The sequence below is a fragment of the Calonectris borealis genome, chromosome 2 (assembly GCF_964195595.1).
Source record: "Calonectris borealis chromosome 2, bCalBor7.hap1.2, whole genome shotgun sequence".
Lineage (NCBI taxonomy): Eukaryota > Metazoa > Chordata > Aves > Procellariiformes > Procellariidae > Calonectris > Calonectris borealis.
This window is the reverse complement of record NC_134313.1, coordinates 127,431,605-127,450,345: the sequence shown is the minus strand read 5'-3', so window position 1 is coordinate 127,450,345 and position 18,741 is coordinate 127,431,605. Positions and strand designations below refer to the sequence as shown.

Genomic DNA, 18,741 nt, shown 5'->3' with positions numbered 1-18,741 from the left:
AGCATCACTGTTCTTTATTTAGCAATCTGTAATTAAAAATTAATTTTGCACAGGTTCCATTTTCTAGGTGTCATTGTTTGTGAATCATACACAAGATTATCCCTTTGTTCCACCCTAGCCAAGTGTATATTCTCCTATTCACAAACCATTCACAAGTGTGCAGTAATAATTAAACATTATTAGATTCTATCAAAACTGCAAGTACCTCCATAACAATGCCATTTTCCAACATAGAATGATATTGGGTTTTAAGATACCGTTATTTTTCCTCCATAAGCATGTCCACAAAAAAATAATGAATACCTCTTTAAAAATAAATTAAAGAGCCTGCATGGAAAAATGTTCTAAGAGGATGGGTCTTTTCACTTTGATTTACTTTCTGCTTTGTTGTACCTTATTTTCTCAGATATGGTAAACAACAATAAGAAAAAATAAAGCCTAATACATGTGCTTACTTGTGATAAAATGGAAAGCTGATGGTGATAGGTTACTGCATTTCGATTAGCCTCCATGAAGTACTTCTGGGTTCGTCTCCTCTCCCGATCCAGTTTCTTCTCCAACATGAGATGAGAAGTAGATAAAACATCCAGGTATTTCATCATCACATCAGACAGCAGTGAGCTGACCTCCACTATGTCTGGACGTGCCTCTGCATCAGGAGTCAAGCATCTACAGAAAGAACATTCTCTAATGAAAGCTAATTACTTCCTTCTAAAAAACTGTTTAGTACCACAGCATTTCTCCATTGGTATTTATCAAGTCATGCTTGCCAGCACTCTGCTCAAGCCTGTGTGTGACAGTTTGACACTGTGCAGCCTTGGTGTTGACACACCACAGAGCACAGTCTCTGGCATCAGCTGGAACAACTATCCTTGGCACTTCAGAGGCACCGACCCAGACAGAACTGTTAAGGGAGGCTGCTGCTGTGCACTCCCAGACACAGTAGGGAGTACCTGGTGCCTCTTCCTGGGACTGGGGGAGACATTGGCCTCCCCTGTGGGGACTGTGCTCTGGTCCAGGTGCTGCACTGCTGGACAAAGCAGCTGTGAAGGAGATGAGTGTGCTGTCAGGAGTATTTACAGGAGAACAAGATTGTTACAGAGACTTTGCAGAGACGAGACCCCCAAACAATGCAAAGGAGGAAAACCTAGAGATTACCCTCAAAGGAGCAGTGGATGGAGGGTCCCAAGAGGAGGTAGGCTGGAGACTTGTGACTTCTGCCAACAGAAGGAAGGCTTTTCCTGTGCCTACAGATATAGTGGTATAGTGACCTGGGAACAGGTGAGGAAGAACAAGACCTAACAGAGGACACACCACAGTTAGGTGAGTCTGAATCAAATGTCTACATCACAAATAAGCAGCAGCAGCTGACAGTCATTTGAGAGAGGCACCCATCTACTTGATCTGATTTGATGATTGTGAAGCCTGTTGCTTGTGAGGTGCTTGGATTCAGGACATTGTGGAAATACTACCAAGACTTATCTGGCCCTTGGGCTATTATGCCTTACTGCTCATTCATATGGGCACGAATGACACTAGGGTTGAACCTGAACATACCAAAAGTGACTACAGAGCACTGGGGTCAAGTGTGAGGGGCAGGGAGGCAAGGTGGTGTTCTCCTCAATTCTTCCAGTGAGGGGGAAAGACTCAAGTCAGGGTGGATGCAACCTGCAGTCCAACACCTGGCTGCGTGTAGTCAAGAGCTTATGGGTAAGAACAGGAGGAACAGGCCAACATGGGTGACATTGTGGTAGATGCTTGCTATAAATCACCCAAAAATGAAGAGGAAGTCAATGAAGCCTTTGTCGGACAGATGGAGGAAGCTTCATCATTGCAGGCACTCTTACTCATTGGGGCCCATTAATCACCCTGATATCTGCTGATGGGGTAATATGGCTGTAATATGGCAATCCAGGAGATTTCTGGAATCTGTTAATGACAATTTCTTGGTGCAGGTGATTCAGAAGCTAACTAGCAAAGGCACTTTGCCAGACCTGTTGCTCACAAACAAGGAAGAACCAGACAAGGGCAGCCTCGGCTACAGCAACCATCAAACTGTGGAGTTCAAAATCCTGAGAGAAGTGAGAAAGACAGATTGTACGGTCACAACACAGGACTTCAGGAGAGCAGAATTCAGCCTATTGAGGGATCTTTCTGCTAGAATCTCATGGAAGACTACCCTGGAAGGTAAAGGGAAAGCTTGGGAGAGCTAGCTAATCTTCAGGGACACCTCAAAGCACAAGAACAGCCCACTCCTGCATGTAGGAAGCAGGGGTGGGCTACACAGGAAGAATATACAGATATTGCCCAAAGGGTGGTGTTATGAAAGCCAAAGGTCAGCTGGAGTTGAAACTAGCAATGGATGTGGAAGGCAGAAGAAAGGCCTTCTATAAATACATTCACAACAGAAGAAAGGCTAAGGAAAATGTGGACCCACTATGCAACCTAGAGACAAAGGACATGGAAAAGGCTGGGGCACTCAATCCCTTTTTTGCTTCCATTTCCATTGGGAAACTTTGAGCTTAAGTGTTCCAGATCTCTGAGCCTACATGTAGAATCCATGAGCATGAAGCATTACCACACAGTGGAAAATATAGTGAGAAAGCATTTAAGCCAATTGGACATATACAAGCCCACAGGACCAGATGAGATGAGCCTGAGGGTGCTGATGCAACTGGCCAATGCCACTATTCATCATGTCTGAAAGGATCAGAGGGAGGTTCCTGCAGACTGGAAAAAGTTGAGTATCACATGCATATCCAAGAAAAGTGAGAGGGTGGATACAGGATGTTACTAGCCAGTCAGCTTCACCTCAGTCTCTGGAAAAATAATAGAGCAAATTCCCTTGGAAGTAATTTTCAAGCACACAAAGGACAAGAAGGTGACTGGGAACAGCCAGGATGGATTTTCCAAACAGCAGTCATACCTGACTAGACTCATTGCATTCTATGCTGAGATTACTGGCTCTGTGGACAAGGGGAGAGCAGCATATGCTGTGGGTAGCTTTATTTTAGCAAGGCCTTTTGACACAATATCCCACAGGATCCACAGGATTATAAGGCAGGTAATTAGCTGAACTTTCTGGCTCAAAGAGATGTCATCAGCAGTACAAAGTCCAGCTGGTGGCTGGAAGTAGCATCCTCCAGAGATTGATACTGGGCCAGCACTGTTTAATGTCTTTATTAATGACCTAGATGATGAGATGGAGTGTGTTCTCAACAGGTTCATGAACACCAAATTACAGGGATCAGTTGATACACGGGCAGGGCTGCTGTCAGAGGGACCTGGGCCACCTATACAGAGATCTGATTGCTATCTACATAATGGGAGGGTATAGAAAAGATGGAGCCAGATCCTTCTCAGAGGTTAACAGTGATAAGGCAAGAGGCAATAGACACAAGTTAGAACACAGGAAAATCTGATTAGATATAAGGATTATTATTATTATTACTATTATTACTGCTACTGCTTCTAACCATAAAGGCAGACAAGCACCAAAGAGGGCCCAGAGAAGTTGTGGGATCTCCATCCTTCAAGATATTCAGAACTCAGTTAGACAAGACCCTGAGCAGTGAGCAACCAGGTCTAATTGTATCTGCTTTGAGCAGATGGACTAGATGACCTCTGGGGGTCCCTTCCAACCTAAATTACTTTACAGTTCTATGGTTCTTGTTTCAGGCATCCTAGGTAGCTGTTTAGTAACAGTAATAATATACTATTAGGCCTATTTTTAAATCCCCAAAATATTTTGTATGTAGTGTAGGACATAAAAGCCGATAGGGACAGTTCTGCATGTACTATAAACTGTCTTAAATCTGTTAACTCCAGTGAATCTGATAATTTACTATGATTTCCCTGCAGAGTACTATTGACCAGGTAGCATACAGATACACTTAACCCAACACCCTTCTTTAAAGAAAGTGTCACAGAATGATTTTATTATTTCTAAAACCGTACTTTCTAAATAAACATAACTGCCAGGTAAAGTAGCAGTTTTGAAGATGTTTTACAGTACTTGAACTTCTTGATTTTAATCTTTTTTGTTTAAATTTGCTCAAATCTGTTGATTCGTCTCAGTAATTTTCATAACTTTGTTAATCTGTTTTACTTAAAATTTTATATTTCCTTTAAACAGATGCAAGTTTTTCACTCTTAAGAAATGTTCTGTTTGATTTTTTCTTTCTAATTTTTTATTTTAATCCTCTGAAATGGGTCAAAATTTCCAAGAACGATGTGAGCTATAAAAGATTTCTGGTAAATCCTAAATCCATTTCCCATGCATCTAGAAAGAAATTATTTATTTATGTCTAAACACTGAGTAGATTGATGTTCGACTATGAAAGACTTTGACGATTATGATTCCAGAACTTTCTTTAGTAGCTTAATCCAATAAAACTGTATTTTAATAATAATATTGAATAATAATAATAACACTAAATGCAAATTTACAGTTGCAACATGAAGCTTTCAATGTTTTTTCTAATCATTATCAATAAATTATTTTTTCTATTTATGACATTCATCTCTGAATATGTGTTTTGCTTTAGTCATTCAGAAAGAACTTCTTCATTTCCATTGATATTTCCTCAGCTATATTATAAGTAAAATCTCATTATTACTGCTTTTCTTTAATGTTCTTTATTCTTTCTAAATATCTCAGAAAGCATAAGCCAAAACCTAAACATAATATTTCATTTAAGGATTAACCCATAGTAAGAGAATCAACATTTTTTTAAAAAACATTTTATGATTCCCACTGCTATTAAAATAAGCAGAAAAATTCTTACGTGATAGGAAAACTTAATTTTAATAGTTTCATGCAAATACGTATTTAATCATCTATTTAAATCAGTTAGCCTCCATAGCAGCCAGTCTCATGATGATATGGGACTTTCAGTGAACCTGTTTAATATAGTCACAGTATCTGCAATCATAAATAACTCAATAGCTGGCCTTGGAAAAACTCTCAAAAACTTCCTATTACAGAGTTTCTCATCATTATCAGGAATGAAAAGAAGGAAAAGACAGAAGGCCAGACACTCACATAACTTTGTTTATCTAAGTCACTGAAAAAGATGTGTTTAAAATTTGTAAGAGAATGCAATACATATCAATACTGATATGATGTGACTGGAAGATATTTTCTGGATGCATTGGGATTACTATATTATTCTTAAATAGCGAGCAATGAATTAATAAAGTCAGTTATTCTAACTACAATTATCTGTAAATATTTAAAATACTAAAATTCATTTCAGGACTCTTAAAGGTAAATGTTAGTTATATTAGCTCCTATCCTCTCCATTGTTGTCCTTCATCCTCAAGGTCTTTAAATAACAGAAACCCTTTTGTACAATAAAACAGAGTATAAAAATGTTACAGTCTTTGTACAGTAAAGTGCTTTTTAGAGATAGAATTCAACATCTGAGTGAGAAAGAAAAAGCATTTTTGTGCTAAGTGGAGTTTTTCTAAAACGGAAAAATCAAGGGAGCTAAATCTCATAGAAGTGCACCAATTCACTCTCTATACTTTGCCTTACACATTACATTATCACCAGGAAGATGTAACCGTAGCTAAGAGAAATATGTGATGAGTGAGTGGAACAAATACAGGCTCATCTTTTCCTCTATTACTGCGTTATCTCTGCTTTGTTATCTCTGCTATCCTGCTAAAAGGATTAGAAGGTAGTGGGAAACATATTTCTATCAGTCAAATAAACACACAAAACTATGAATGTGATCATACAGTGATCTATAAGTAACATACTGCAACAGGGTTACTTCCTTGACCATAAACTGCACTTCAAAATGACTCAAAATGCTGTATTTTCATGGGGGAAAAAATTGATGTGTAGGGAGTTAACTACAGCATTGGTATTGTTCAGCACTGAGTATAAAGTCTATACTGGTTGGATAAATGTGCTGACTATACTGGCATGAGTTTTCCAGTTGCATGTATGCAACTATATTGCATATGTTATTAGCAGGGTAAGGAGACACCTCTGTTTTTCTTTAAATCAGAAGATATTTCATATTCAGAGACAAATATTGGCAGTTGCTAAAGTCAGCAAACTGTCACATGGAAACATACGAAACAAAACATCTTTTCAGCAGGATGTCGAAATAAAACTAGATGAGTAATTACCTCTTAATGGTAAATGACACTTTTTCAGAGTACAGCCCTTCTGGCACAGGTTCATACACAGCCCCTACTATCTGCAAAATAAATAATCTACAGTTAATTGAAGAAAAATATTCCATTATTTATTTGAAGATCTTATATGATAAGTATTGCTCCTTGAAACAACCTGATGGGCATTACATCATCAGCTCTAACTTGCAAAACAGTTTAGAACGTATCTTCTAATGCAAAATGTCTAATGCACTTCTAATCAGGTATCCACATTAACATACATAATCACTGTAGATCAAAGGGCTACAATATCTGAATAAGGGAAACATTAAAAAAACCAAGCAAACAATGATTTATTTTTATTTGTGGTCACATCCAAAGGAGTAATACACAATGCTATAGGAAATCCAGTATTATAGTACATCAAGAAATTTTACAGATCTATCACCAAATGCAATGATAAAAATATGCTAGTCTGAGAGGTAATAATATACTAACATTTACAAGCAATTTTTGCATTTAGAATGGCAAAATAGCAATTTACACAATGATAAACACTTGTGCTCGTTCACACATCAGACCAGAGAGGTTTATGCTTCTATAACCTTAAACATAAACTCTCATGGATCTAGTGAACACATGCAGAAATAATTGGTAGGTTGATCTGGCAAATCTGAATACCTTAGTTGCCAAGGAGAGCATATTGGTGCTGTAAAACGGTGGGTTCAGAGTTGCCATCTGATAAAGGATGCATCCTGCAGCCCAGACATCAGCCTTCTCTCCATACGGCTCACTCTTTACAACTTCAGGGCTAAGTAAAAAGCAATGCAACCCACAAATGTTTAATTAATTCACCTAGAAGTAGGCTTATTTTTTTAAAAAACACCCAATATTTAGTTAGTCACTACAACATATTTTCAGAGCACATACAATGATGTTCAAAAGGTTGCATTTATTTCCTTTACCAGCCAAATTCTTTAAGTGGAAGTACAATTAATAGCTTTTCCACTTCTACTGTAGTTCTTCTCACAACACCAGTGGTTTAAATTTTGTTCACTTGTCCTTGCAACTCATTTCATGTTATAATGTCTCTGGACTTAATGAACACAAATGAACTACAGCATTCAGTACTTGTTTACAATGATGGCATTTCAATAAAATGGACTAGAGAACAGATAAATGTATCAAAACCTTTTGTAATTCAGATATCACAAAGATTTGAATAAGATTCCTATATTTAGAATGCTAATGGATATGATTTTGCTATTAATGTGAGTAAACAAATTTTTCTCATTATATAATTTTCAACCTCTTAAAACTGCTGTAATGCATTCCCTGTGAGGATGCAACATGGACACTCAAGAGCCAGCTGAATAACAATTAAAAAATCCATTGTAAAGATCCATTTGAAGCAAGTGGAAGAAGGCAGTAATTTCAGTTTTGACTCAGTACAAAGCAGACTCCCCTTCCATCTCTTAATTTCCTCAGCACTTTTCATAAATCTGGATGATAATTATTTACAATAGTAGGGAATTCTGATGTTGGAGTTCAAGTCTTAGCAGTAAGTAAAGGTCATATCACATAACGTGGTTTTTTTCACTTAGCATCTTCTCTCTGTAATTATTCAGAGATATAAAAAATACTTGACTTCTTTCATCTATAAAATCAACTTGAAAACCAAATTGTTTTCCGTTTTCTTTCAGCTTAGAATTCGGAACCACTATATCAATTTCATGATTAGACTGCTGACGTCTTTGGTAAAATGCCTTATTTTGGCGCTGAGAGGTACTGTGTAAATTCAATTAATGATGCAGTCTGGATAAAGTATATTGCTAGAAGGTGTGCTGCTTATATGTACAAAGTGCAGAAAACAGATTTGTAAAATAAATGGGATGAGGTCCCTTAGATAAACTATTATGCTGAAGAGAAATTAAGTGATCTTAACAGAGCAGAAAGTCGGAACAGAAGTCATAGTGTAGGGAAGTGAGAGAGACTGACAGGTCAGACATTTCTGATAAAATTGATCAAGCAAGATACAGATTCCTGGGTGAAACCTAATTAGCAATTTTCCTTGAATTTTGCTGCTGCTATTACATAACCATAGAGGGCAATACAGGATGTTGAACATGGTGTTAGAACATAATACCATTTCTATAATCAGACTATCTTTATTCCTCACTGTGATACTAATTCATTAGAGGACTTTGTGGAAATTTCATTTTTATATATTAAATGTGTCTATTAGAGCAAACATCAGTACTGCAACTTACCATGTAGATGGTGAGCTCAGTAAGGCAAAGCCCCTGTCTTAGTAAATTCTAAGCATGCTGCTATTCAGAAAAATGAATCTGACTTGAATTTTACAATCTTTCATTCTAGTGATAATTTTCATGCATAGAGACACAAAGTTATAAATTATTAATTTTAAATTACTAAATAATATTAAAATCCCAAAGTGAGATTATTCAAGCCAAATCTATGTACCTATGCAAAAAATTGCATAGCAGTCACAGAAAGAATAAGCTGAATACAGTCGAGAGCAAAACAGAAGCAACCATGACCTGGCCTGCAGAATCTGAACAGAAGGGAAGAACCTAGCTTGATGTCCAGAGCAAACAGCAGTTCATTGGGCTGATGACTAGGAAATTTGTTACTACTATGATTTGGAAATCACAGAAAGAATACAGTGCTGACAGGGTTGTAGTTTTAGCATGGTTTCACACAAATGCATAATAGCTTGAAGTTAATGAAGTCATTTAGTCTGCTTATTCATGCCGAAAGTCTTCTTGTTCTAAATGCGTATCTAATCCACTTTTTGTTTTTTTAAAAACAAAAGGAGGACTTGCAGCAGAGTACTACTAAATCTTTTCTTCCAGAACAACTGTCTTTAGTCAGAAGTCTCTGATATTTAGAGCATTAGGATGACCAATACCTTAAATAAATACTGTCTTATGCTTCAGAAGTACTTTAAATTACTGAAGTAATATTTTTCTAAGGTGACCATGAAAGTTTTACAAATATAAAATCCTATACTTACATGATGCTATGCTTTCATGGCTAATTAATTCTGTAATTTAGATTTTTAAATAGAATTTTCAAATATTATTTATTTACTTTTAAGAGATGTAGTGAAATCCCTTACCATGTTCTACAAGCTTGCCTCACCATCTGCTAGTTAGAAATGTGGGTGGGGTACAGTACTTGTTGACTAGTAAAACAGTTCTGCAGTCGAGTTGCATCTTTTGGATCCGCACTGTTGAGGATGCCAAGCAGAGAAAGTACCCTGTACGCAGCCACCCACAAACAGGAGGGTAGTGGGAGTACATATGGTTTGTCTAATTCAGTTGACAAATGTGTATAAACTGTCATTGTCTGGTCAAGACCAGAAATAATGAGTAGAACCAGACTCTGAATTTTATTCCATAAAAACCCTACAAAATCAGTCTTAGCCACAAACACTGAAAATTAATTTAAGGGTGTAGTATTGGTATGACCGTTTTTGCGTTTATTTGTAAAGGTGGGATTCTTGCTTTAATTCTTAGATTAAGAGATCTCGATTGGCTGAAATAGGACAGTGGCACCAATTAAATTTTTAGCAAACAGATGTCCCCATTCTAAAATGCATTCAGTGTCAAAATAAAATACATTAAGGGAGAAACTCTAAGAGCTGATAAAGAATTTCATTTCCATTGCTCCAAGGGCTGATCGTACTGCCGCGAAGCAGCCGGTACTGATGGTATACTCTATGATATCCACAGTCTTGGATATTAAAAGAGGCAGAAGATACTTATAGTCATTTAGTTCTTGCAGCTAACATATTCAATATAATCACTACAGTTTTCCTCTAGGTTTACAAATCACTGCTCATTTCCAAATTACATATTCAAGCTGAAAAAGCTTACTTCAGCAGCATTATGTTAACTATAGGAGAGTCCTTCGCTGAACAAATGTCCATAACAAACGCAAGACTAAATTCTTCTAAATGAAAGACACAGAAATATATCCACAGAATAATTTTTCAAATTCTCAGCATCCTTGAAAAGATGGTTTTATGCCAACAGCCTTAAAATGAGTCTTGAATTTGATTAAGCCATTGCTTAATCCAAAGAGTTATCTGGTTTTCCTTCTGAACTACTTTGCAAAATTAAACAGCTGTTTAAAATACAGAAGATGGCTTTCCATACTACCCCACATTTTTAATTAGGATTTAAAAAAAAAAAAAGATAAAATCAAATCTTGTCAATATTTGTGCTACTCGTAAAACAGTACCATTTCACCAAATCATCTCTACATGGCCTTGGAGACATTTTTGCAATTAAGCTTTCAGTTATAATTTTGCTCACTGATGTTATTTTATCATGGTTTTTATTTAAGAATACTTTTAACAGAGATTTACAAACAGACTGTCACAATCTGAATCTGCTACATTAGTACTATCACATACCTATATGAAAGATGACTATCCTCACTGGATTAGCTCATGTTCACATTAGTTATTAGTGGATAGAAGTTCCAAAATGAAGGAAGAAGTCCTGAATTTGGATGGGGAGGAAAGGCGGACCTGAGGGAATGATGTTTTCAAAACAGCATTAATTTTCTAGAGCTTCTAAAGCTTCTAAGATACGTTGTCAATACTATCAGAATGACTTTACATGGGACACAATCAGTGAAGATTTTCCAAGCTGCACAGAACTTCAGTAAGCCACTCATGACTTGCCTTGGTACAGTGTTCACTGGTTAATCCAAGTGCTTCCAACAGATGTAAGAACAAGCTGGTATATGTCATCCTACAGTATGAGGAGTATTTTCAAATGAGACACGATTGCAGCTAGACAGTTATGGATTAATTAAATTAAGAGTGATTCTTCAAGACTAACTCCCAGAAGAGGTGATGGCTATAATGAAAGACGAAATAAATAAGAAGCATACACCACTGCAGAAGATTTTAACAATGACAGAGTTATTGCTTTTAGTCTTTATCATTCCTCCAGTTAATTATTTACAGTTTGATGGAGATTCCTGCTGTTGGTAGTGGTTATACAAACACTCGTGTTACACAAACACAAAACTCCTATGCCTAGGAACCATATCTAGTTCAGGAAGCAACTCAGCTGAAAATAGTTGGAGGCTAGTAAAGTATCAAATATGCTCATTCCATTCTTCCTTCCCTATGGATATTGACTTATTGCCACTGTTGGAGACAGGACAGTAGGAGAGATGGTACACAAGTTTGCCATATACTGATAAACCTTTTTTTTTTTTTGGTCCCAAATACTAGAAGAGTCTCTGCAGCTTCTATTAGCTTCAGATATTTAGATATCTTTTTTAAGATACCTATAAAATAATACTTACTTGCTTGCAATGGATAGCCTTGTTAATTGCTTGCAGAACTCATCAAAGCAAAGTAGAGGAAGAGATTCACACAATCTTTGCACCTATAACCATCACAATTCACTATAAAAATGAGACTGCCATTCTCCAGTCCAGGCTAACCAGGGATTTATCCAGTAGTGTCTTGAAAACCTTCAGAGGTAAAAACTACACAACCTCTCTGGACAGCCTCTTCTACATTTGACTGTTATAATCATAGAATCATTTAGGTTGGAAAAGACCTTTAAGATCATCGAGTCCAACCATAAATCTAACACTGCCAAGTCCACCCCTAAACCATGTCCCTAAGCACTACGTCAACACGTCCAGGGATGATGACTCAACCACTTCCCTGGGCAGCCTGTTCCAAGGCTTGACAACCCTTTTGGTGAAGAAATTTTCCCTAGTATCCAATCTAAACCTCCCCTGGTGCAACTTGAGGCCATTTCCTCTTGTCCTATTGCTTGTTACTTGGGAGAAGAAACCAACACCCACCTCGCTACAACCTCCTCCTTTCAAGTAGTTGTAGAGAGTGATAAGGTCTCTCCTCAGCCTTCTTTTCTCCAGGCTAAACAACCCCAGTTCCCTCAGCCACTTCTCATAAGACTTGTGCTCTAGACCCTTCACCAGCTTCGTTGCCCTTCTTTGGATGCACTTCAGCACCTCAATGTCTTTCTTGTAGTGAAGGGCCCAAAACTGAACACAGTATTTGAGGTGCATTATGGTGAAAAAAATTTGCCTTATATCAAGTTAGAATCTCTTCTGTTTCAATGAATGTCTATTTTGCCAGAAAAGGGCCAAGATCACCAATTTCAGTCCAAAGAATGAAAAAACCAAGGGTATGCTTGTGTTTTGGCACCATTTCTAAGTTTCTATGAACCAGGTGGCCCTTTTTCATTATAATAAACTACTGCAGGATAATTTATGGGTATTTGGAGACCAGCATGAAAAAAACACAGATCTACTCTATAATCAGTTCTCTGAATCACAGGAAGGGGGGCAGAGGGGGAGGGAAGATAAGGAAAAAAAAAAGAAGCTGCTCACCATCAGCATCATCTCAAAGGAGGAAAAAAGAAAAAGAGAAAAGCAGTTGCTGCTTGTCACAATTTTTCTCTGGAGTAAGTTACAGATACGCATTCAGTATTATAGCTTCATAATTACCACTAAAAGCAACGGAAGAAGAAACAGGAGCCACAAAACTGACAGTTCGAATAAGGAGCTTCTATGAACATTGCTGAAAGCTATTTGCATTTCTCACCTACAAGAAGAATTCAACACAAGCCTTTTGGGGATATTCTGTCTATCCCTTGAGTGATGAACTGGAACAGGATTTTCAATCACTACTAAAAAATTTTGCCTTCACAGTTTTCTATTTTGAAATGTATTGCCAAGTAATTCTATAATTTATTACATTGTCTTCTAACTTGTACACATTTTCCCATTACAAATTATGTTAAATATTTTTGTAAAATATTTTATATATATATTTAAAATTTCTTCTTCACAAAAGACACCTTTTCAGGCATCCTAAACCTCTGCTGACGCCTATAGAAAAATTCATAATTTCCACCATTTTTTAAAATGTATGGGGGTAGGGAAGAAATTTACTACCTTCAGTTTGCAATTTTATGGTGTAATAAATCCACTTGCCACGAGGTGGGGAATGTAATTTTAAAATGGGTGAAGTCAGCTAAGAGAGGTAACTTTCATGTGTATAATTGCTCTCTCATCAGTGTAATCTCAACAGTTTCATTTTCTAGTCCAAGCATTGCCTGTCTCTGCCCAGGAAGTTGCTCTACGTTCATATAGTCTATAGAGAGGCAAATCTGAGGTCAGTGACAGGCCACTAATAACTGTAGGATACAGCAGACTATATGATAATACCTCCCGTAATGTTTTTACTAAAATCTTCAAAAAAAAAAAAGCCTGGTTTGATGTGGAAGGACACTTTTCACTGCAAATAGTAGTAAAGTTGTGTAGTCTGTCTAAACCTGAAATGTTAATGAGCACTGAAAAATGCATAAAAACAAGATCCCAGTAATAAACCAGTGTAGCTCTCAGCTACACAGCTGTTCATCAACAATTTAATGAAATCACTAACCTACTGCTTTCTTTCAGCACAAATTCAATGTGTCTCTGTCTAAAATAGAAGCAGATGTTTTAGACTCCACCTTTTGGGTTTTTTATTTTACAGTTTTGAAAATAAAGATATGGACATCCAGTTAACATTCAGCAACTGATTTGTATTTCTTTGAATTTACAAACCTTTAAGTTTTTTTGTGTGCTAACATTATACATTATTGCTTAGAGATGCCAAATATATTAACTTTGAAAAATAATTTATGGCCTTTAGCAGTGTAATAAGACAGTATTCGAGAACACATGAAAAACTGCCAGCAATTCACTTCTAATTCACCCATGTCACATACTAATACAAATCAAATGACATTTTTAAAAAAGTTTACTCTATTGTTCTTTACTCCTATTGCTTTGTTAAACGAAAACAAACAAACAAAAATCTTCTTCATACCTAAATCATTAAACATCCAAGGCAGAAGCATGTTCAAAGCACAAGTTCCTCTTCCTAATCCCTAAGTGCAAAGACTCACTCATACCTACTTTTTTCCGCAGCAAAACTTAGAGCAGAAACTGTGAAGGCCAAAACATCCTCACATGTGGTAAGTTGTTTAGGCTGTATATTTGAAAAATATTGTAAGCCAAGATGTTGTTTTGCTCCTGCTGATCCCAGTCGCTCTTTACCACCACTGTCTGCTCTGCTGTGCCAGCACAAGTACCTCTACAGCTGCATTATGCATCAGACCAAAGACCTGACGCACCTGAAAAATAACCTAAATTATTTTTTAGCCAGGTCGGTTCTCTAATCCAGTTCATCATCATAAGTTTACGCAAATGCTTGTGTTGGCCGAGGAGTGGTATGGCTGTTTTGGGGTTTTTTTTTCAGGGTTGGGTTTTTTTCCCTTGAATCATTTCATAGACACATTTCATATCACAGCCCGAAAAAAAAATTGTACTGGCAGAAATTTGGGAGGCTTTTTCTAGGGAAGAGAGATACTAAATACAACTGCCAAGAGGACAGCTTTATATATATAAAAGCAACTTCCACTGAAACTTTCAACTTTACCCTTAGTTCATAACGCTCAACGGAACCTTTTTTTTTTTACCTTTGCTAAGTAAGAAAAATTTAGTCAATCAAAATATAAGTAAACCAAGAAAATGTATAAAAAGCTTCAGAATATCTCCTCTCAGTTCCTCTTTCTGGGAATAAAGCCTATACAAAAAGCTGCTGAAAAGAGTAGAAGAATTTTATTGTGAGGACTTCTGTGTTCATACTCAGAAGTAGAAGACAAGCAAGGTACATTCAACTATTATGTGTTCTCCCATCTTTGAACTCTGTACTTTTCCTGCAAGAGTATATATCTCTGGGAGTTAGAAAAGATTCATGTATTTATCTGACAGACCTTTTTTTTGTGGCAACTTTATATTTTCACTGCTTTTACACATATGAACCTTTAGCACTACTGAAAACAAGTTCTTTCTGAATCTCATGGAGCAGTAGCAAAAAAGCACCTCATTGCATCAGTATCTTTTTAAAAAGTATCTTTAAAACTGAAGGATACATTTCACTGATGTTCACCAAGTATGCTGCCCAAGAGACATCCATATCTAAACCTTCTCATGTTTGAATACACAGAAAACAACACGCTCCAAGAATTCCCAGATATGGCAATTGCATACCTGCTGGGACACCACTGGGCAATTTCAAAGTCTTCTGCTTAAGTATCAATGGCAGCAGGTAGAACAAGAAAGCTGCCAAGAATTCTCGTAAGGTATACGTTGAAAGTGTTGAACATGACAACTTTGTTCAAATATAGTTATGCCAGAAACAGTGTTGCTAGCTGGATAAACCAATCTATGCTTAATTTGACAATGTGGAACAAAGAATTAAGCTAAAAAAAGCATGACAGTATCTGCCTCATGCTATCTAAACTGAACTAACTTCTCTACAAGTATGAACAATCTCAGGTTTTATATATATGTGTGTGCATGTCTATGTGTGTCCATATGTATATGTGCATACATATATACACAGTACTACTCAAAGATACATTTTGGTCCTCGAGAATTTTGCAGCCAGAACAGTATTCTGTGAATATTTCATTTCAGAAATACAGCAATTGGGGAGCATTTACAGTATAAAAATTTACAGTGCTAGTGACTTACACTGGCAACAAAAATTAGGAGAACTCTCAACATAATGCAAGGGCCAAGGTTATCAATATATAAGTACCCTTTACAAGCAGACCGCAAGTATTGGAGTTTCATGGGCTTTTATGTGCATTTATCCTCAATTGAAGGTTTTCTATATACTTTTTTTAAAAAAAAGTTAAGCGCCTATTTGCAATGTTTTTTCCCCTCATCAGGATACAGTCACAAATATAGTGTGTAGAAATATCCCATAAAGATACAATTCCATTTGAATTTGGCCTTCTTGTCTACACACTGTATCTGTTGATCTGGAAAAAAACTTGCTCTGAGTCAGTGTGTAAAACGACTACATGTTTCTAGCCCTTTACTTTTTTAAAAACTCGTTTCAAGGACAAATTAAAAAGCCTTGCAGGCTCTATCAGAAAAGGTGATGTTTATAGCAAGCTGTTTCTTCCTTCAGTTGTCTTATTATTACTGTAATGTATTATTATTATTATTTCACACTGTAATGAAAATACAACAATGATCTAATTAAGCTCAAAATGTGCATAGCTCTTTCAACTGGTTTTATACTTCTGAATTTTCAAGATTATCATATGCATCTCTGAGTAAATTATAAGGCCAAATCAAAGTATCATTAATATGTAGTTTAGTGTTCCAGTATTACATACAGAGCCTCTGGGAGGCTTAAAACAGAAAAACACATTAAAGTTCTAATTTATACCTATTATTCCTTCAGACACATCATGGAACAAAGTCGAAAACAAAAAGAAGTATAAACCAGATTATGAAACTTACAAAATAAGTTTGTAAGTTTCATTTCCCTTCAATGTGATTTTTGATTTATGTTATTAAAGGCAAGCTCACTGCATGGTCCACACATCTGGTGTTCTTATTCATACAAAAAGATCTAGCAGATTGTCAAGCTGTCAGTTTTAACAGAAATGCTGTAGATAAATCTGTAAGTTGTGGCAAAGTGCTATCCATGTACATAAAAATTGAAACACTCATATTCTAAAACGTACTCATAACATGGAAAAATAACTATCTGCAAGAAGATGACCACAAGCAGTAGCAAATCCAATTCTACAACTACTTTAAAATAAACCTGAATCTTGAATAACTGATTTCATATAAGGTGTTATCACCTAACTTAAACTCCTATAAGCTAGATTTATGCTAAGCCAGTGCTCCAGCTCCCTCTGCAGCAAAAGAGAGACAGGCACATCAAGTGGTTGATTCATCTCATCCTAAAATAGCTGTTTAAGATAGACGGGATGAAATTCATTATTTAAGTGTCTATTTTTTCCCATTACTTTCAGTAGTCTTCTAGCTGCTTGACTTGACTAAGATGCCTAGTTTTTGAATGACTACATATAAGCAAGATGAATCCCAGCCACACAGAGACTTGTTACTGACAGTAACTTGTTTCTGACAGTAAGGTATGAATTAGATGACTTTGCAAGTATTTGGATTTGCTGGAACCTAATATACAAGATAATTAACTAGTAACTACTGTTCTGTCTAGCAGTCACATTCAGTATGGATTAAATGTAAAAGAAAAAAGAAAGCAGACAGCTGAAGATTTTACCTGAATAAGATGGTAACTTCATTGTCTTCTTTTACATAGAATTTAAAATTCCCAAATCTAAATAAAGTCTGTTGATCCAGATGCCTGCAAAAACCCTCACGAAAGTCAGTAGATGAAATATGAGCACAGAGTCATAACATAATAATCTAGGCATAACTTGTTATATATTTTAATATTAAACAAATAATTTATTGCTTGATGGCTCACTTACTTAAAAACATCAGCTGAAAAAGTAAGGCTACATGGGAAACTGGGAAAAGACTAAAGAGAAGGAAGGAGGAGGTTTGAGATATCACCTCATTCTATTGAGCTCACTCCCTAACCACAGTAATGGGCACCCTTGAGAAACAGGCCAGAAGCAAAATAGGACAAGTGATGTAAACTGAACTGTCACATGATCCTGTGATGAGAAAAACATTTAATTCCACAGTTTTCTTCTCTAAATCACCTCTAAAATTCCTTCCAGGAATAAACTAAAGCCTTTATCAACTCTTCTTGAGATAGGAAGTAGAAAGAAAATACTGTTACACATTAATTTGTAAATAGTAATCAACAAAACCTACCAACAAATTACATTTACAACACAGTCCTGCATCTCCTAATTTAATAACTGGGCACCTTGATCTCTATAAAAATACACAGACTACTTGTCTGCCGTTGGGATCATATAGCTAATTCACTGCTACATCCCTGGATAACGCTATACTACCTCCTTAGTCATAAAATCATTGACCCTTGCTTGTGCAGCTCAAATTGTGAAGAGCCTAGACATTGAGTAGTAACCCAGGAAAAGAGCTTTCTTCAGCAGGATAGTAAATGCAGATATATATATCTGTTTGAAATCATGGGGCATTTAAATTCAACCTTCTTATGACACTCCTGTAAGCAATAACCAGCCATAATCAAGAAGTTTGAGGACTCCAGGTATGGAAAATGCCAGTTGCCAATGTGAGTATGTGGTGGTGCATTCATACCCCCCCTTTTCTTCCCTGGGCCACTTGTTGATCTGGGCCGCTTGTTGATCTCAGAAATTTCCATGAAACCTCGGCCTTGGTGTATTGAGTCTGGCAGTTGAGCGCTCCTTGACTGTATCAGAAACTCTGCATAGCTGAGGCTGGGAACATACTCCCACTGTCAGGCCCAGGTGTCCAGCAGAACAACACCGAAACCTTGAGAATTCTTTAGTAATTACCACCTGGGACTGTGGCCAGGGTGGAAATTTACAGATGACTAAAAGCCAACCATCTTGTGAACCTATAAACGGTGGTGCTAAGTGAGGCCCTTTGAGCTCTCCTGGACCGCAGCGGGCTGCACCCAGCATCTCCCTCTGAGTGGGACGCCTCTCAGAGCTTGCGATCTTTCAGGCCTGCGATATTCGGAGGACCACTGGGTCCTGGAAGAGTCCCTTTCGAAGCTCAACC

The 18,741-nt window shown here is 36.9% G+C and overlaps 1 protein-coding gene across 1 annotated transcript in view; it reads right to left on the bottom strand.

The window, feature by feature from the left end:
* The window catches only part of NEK10 (NIMA related kinase 10), a 95,420-nt gene that overhangs the window by 33,487 nt on the left and 43,192 nt on the right, over positions 1-18,741 (bottom strand). The window contains exons 23-25 of the mRNA XM_075143387.1: positions 6,814-6,943; positions 6,145-6,215; positions 456-669 (exon numbers count right to left, since the gene is read on the bottom strand). Of these exons, the coding sequence (XP_074999488.1) occupies positions 456-669; positions 6,145-6,215; positions 6,814-6,943 (415 nt within the window). The remainder of the gene's footprint in view (positions 1-455; positions 670-6,144; positions 6,216-6,813; positions 6,944-18,741) is intronic.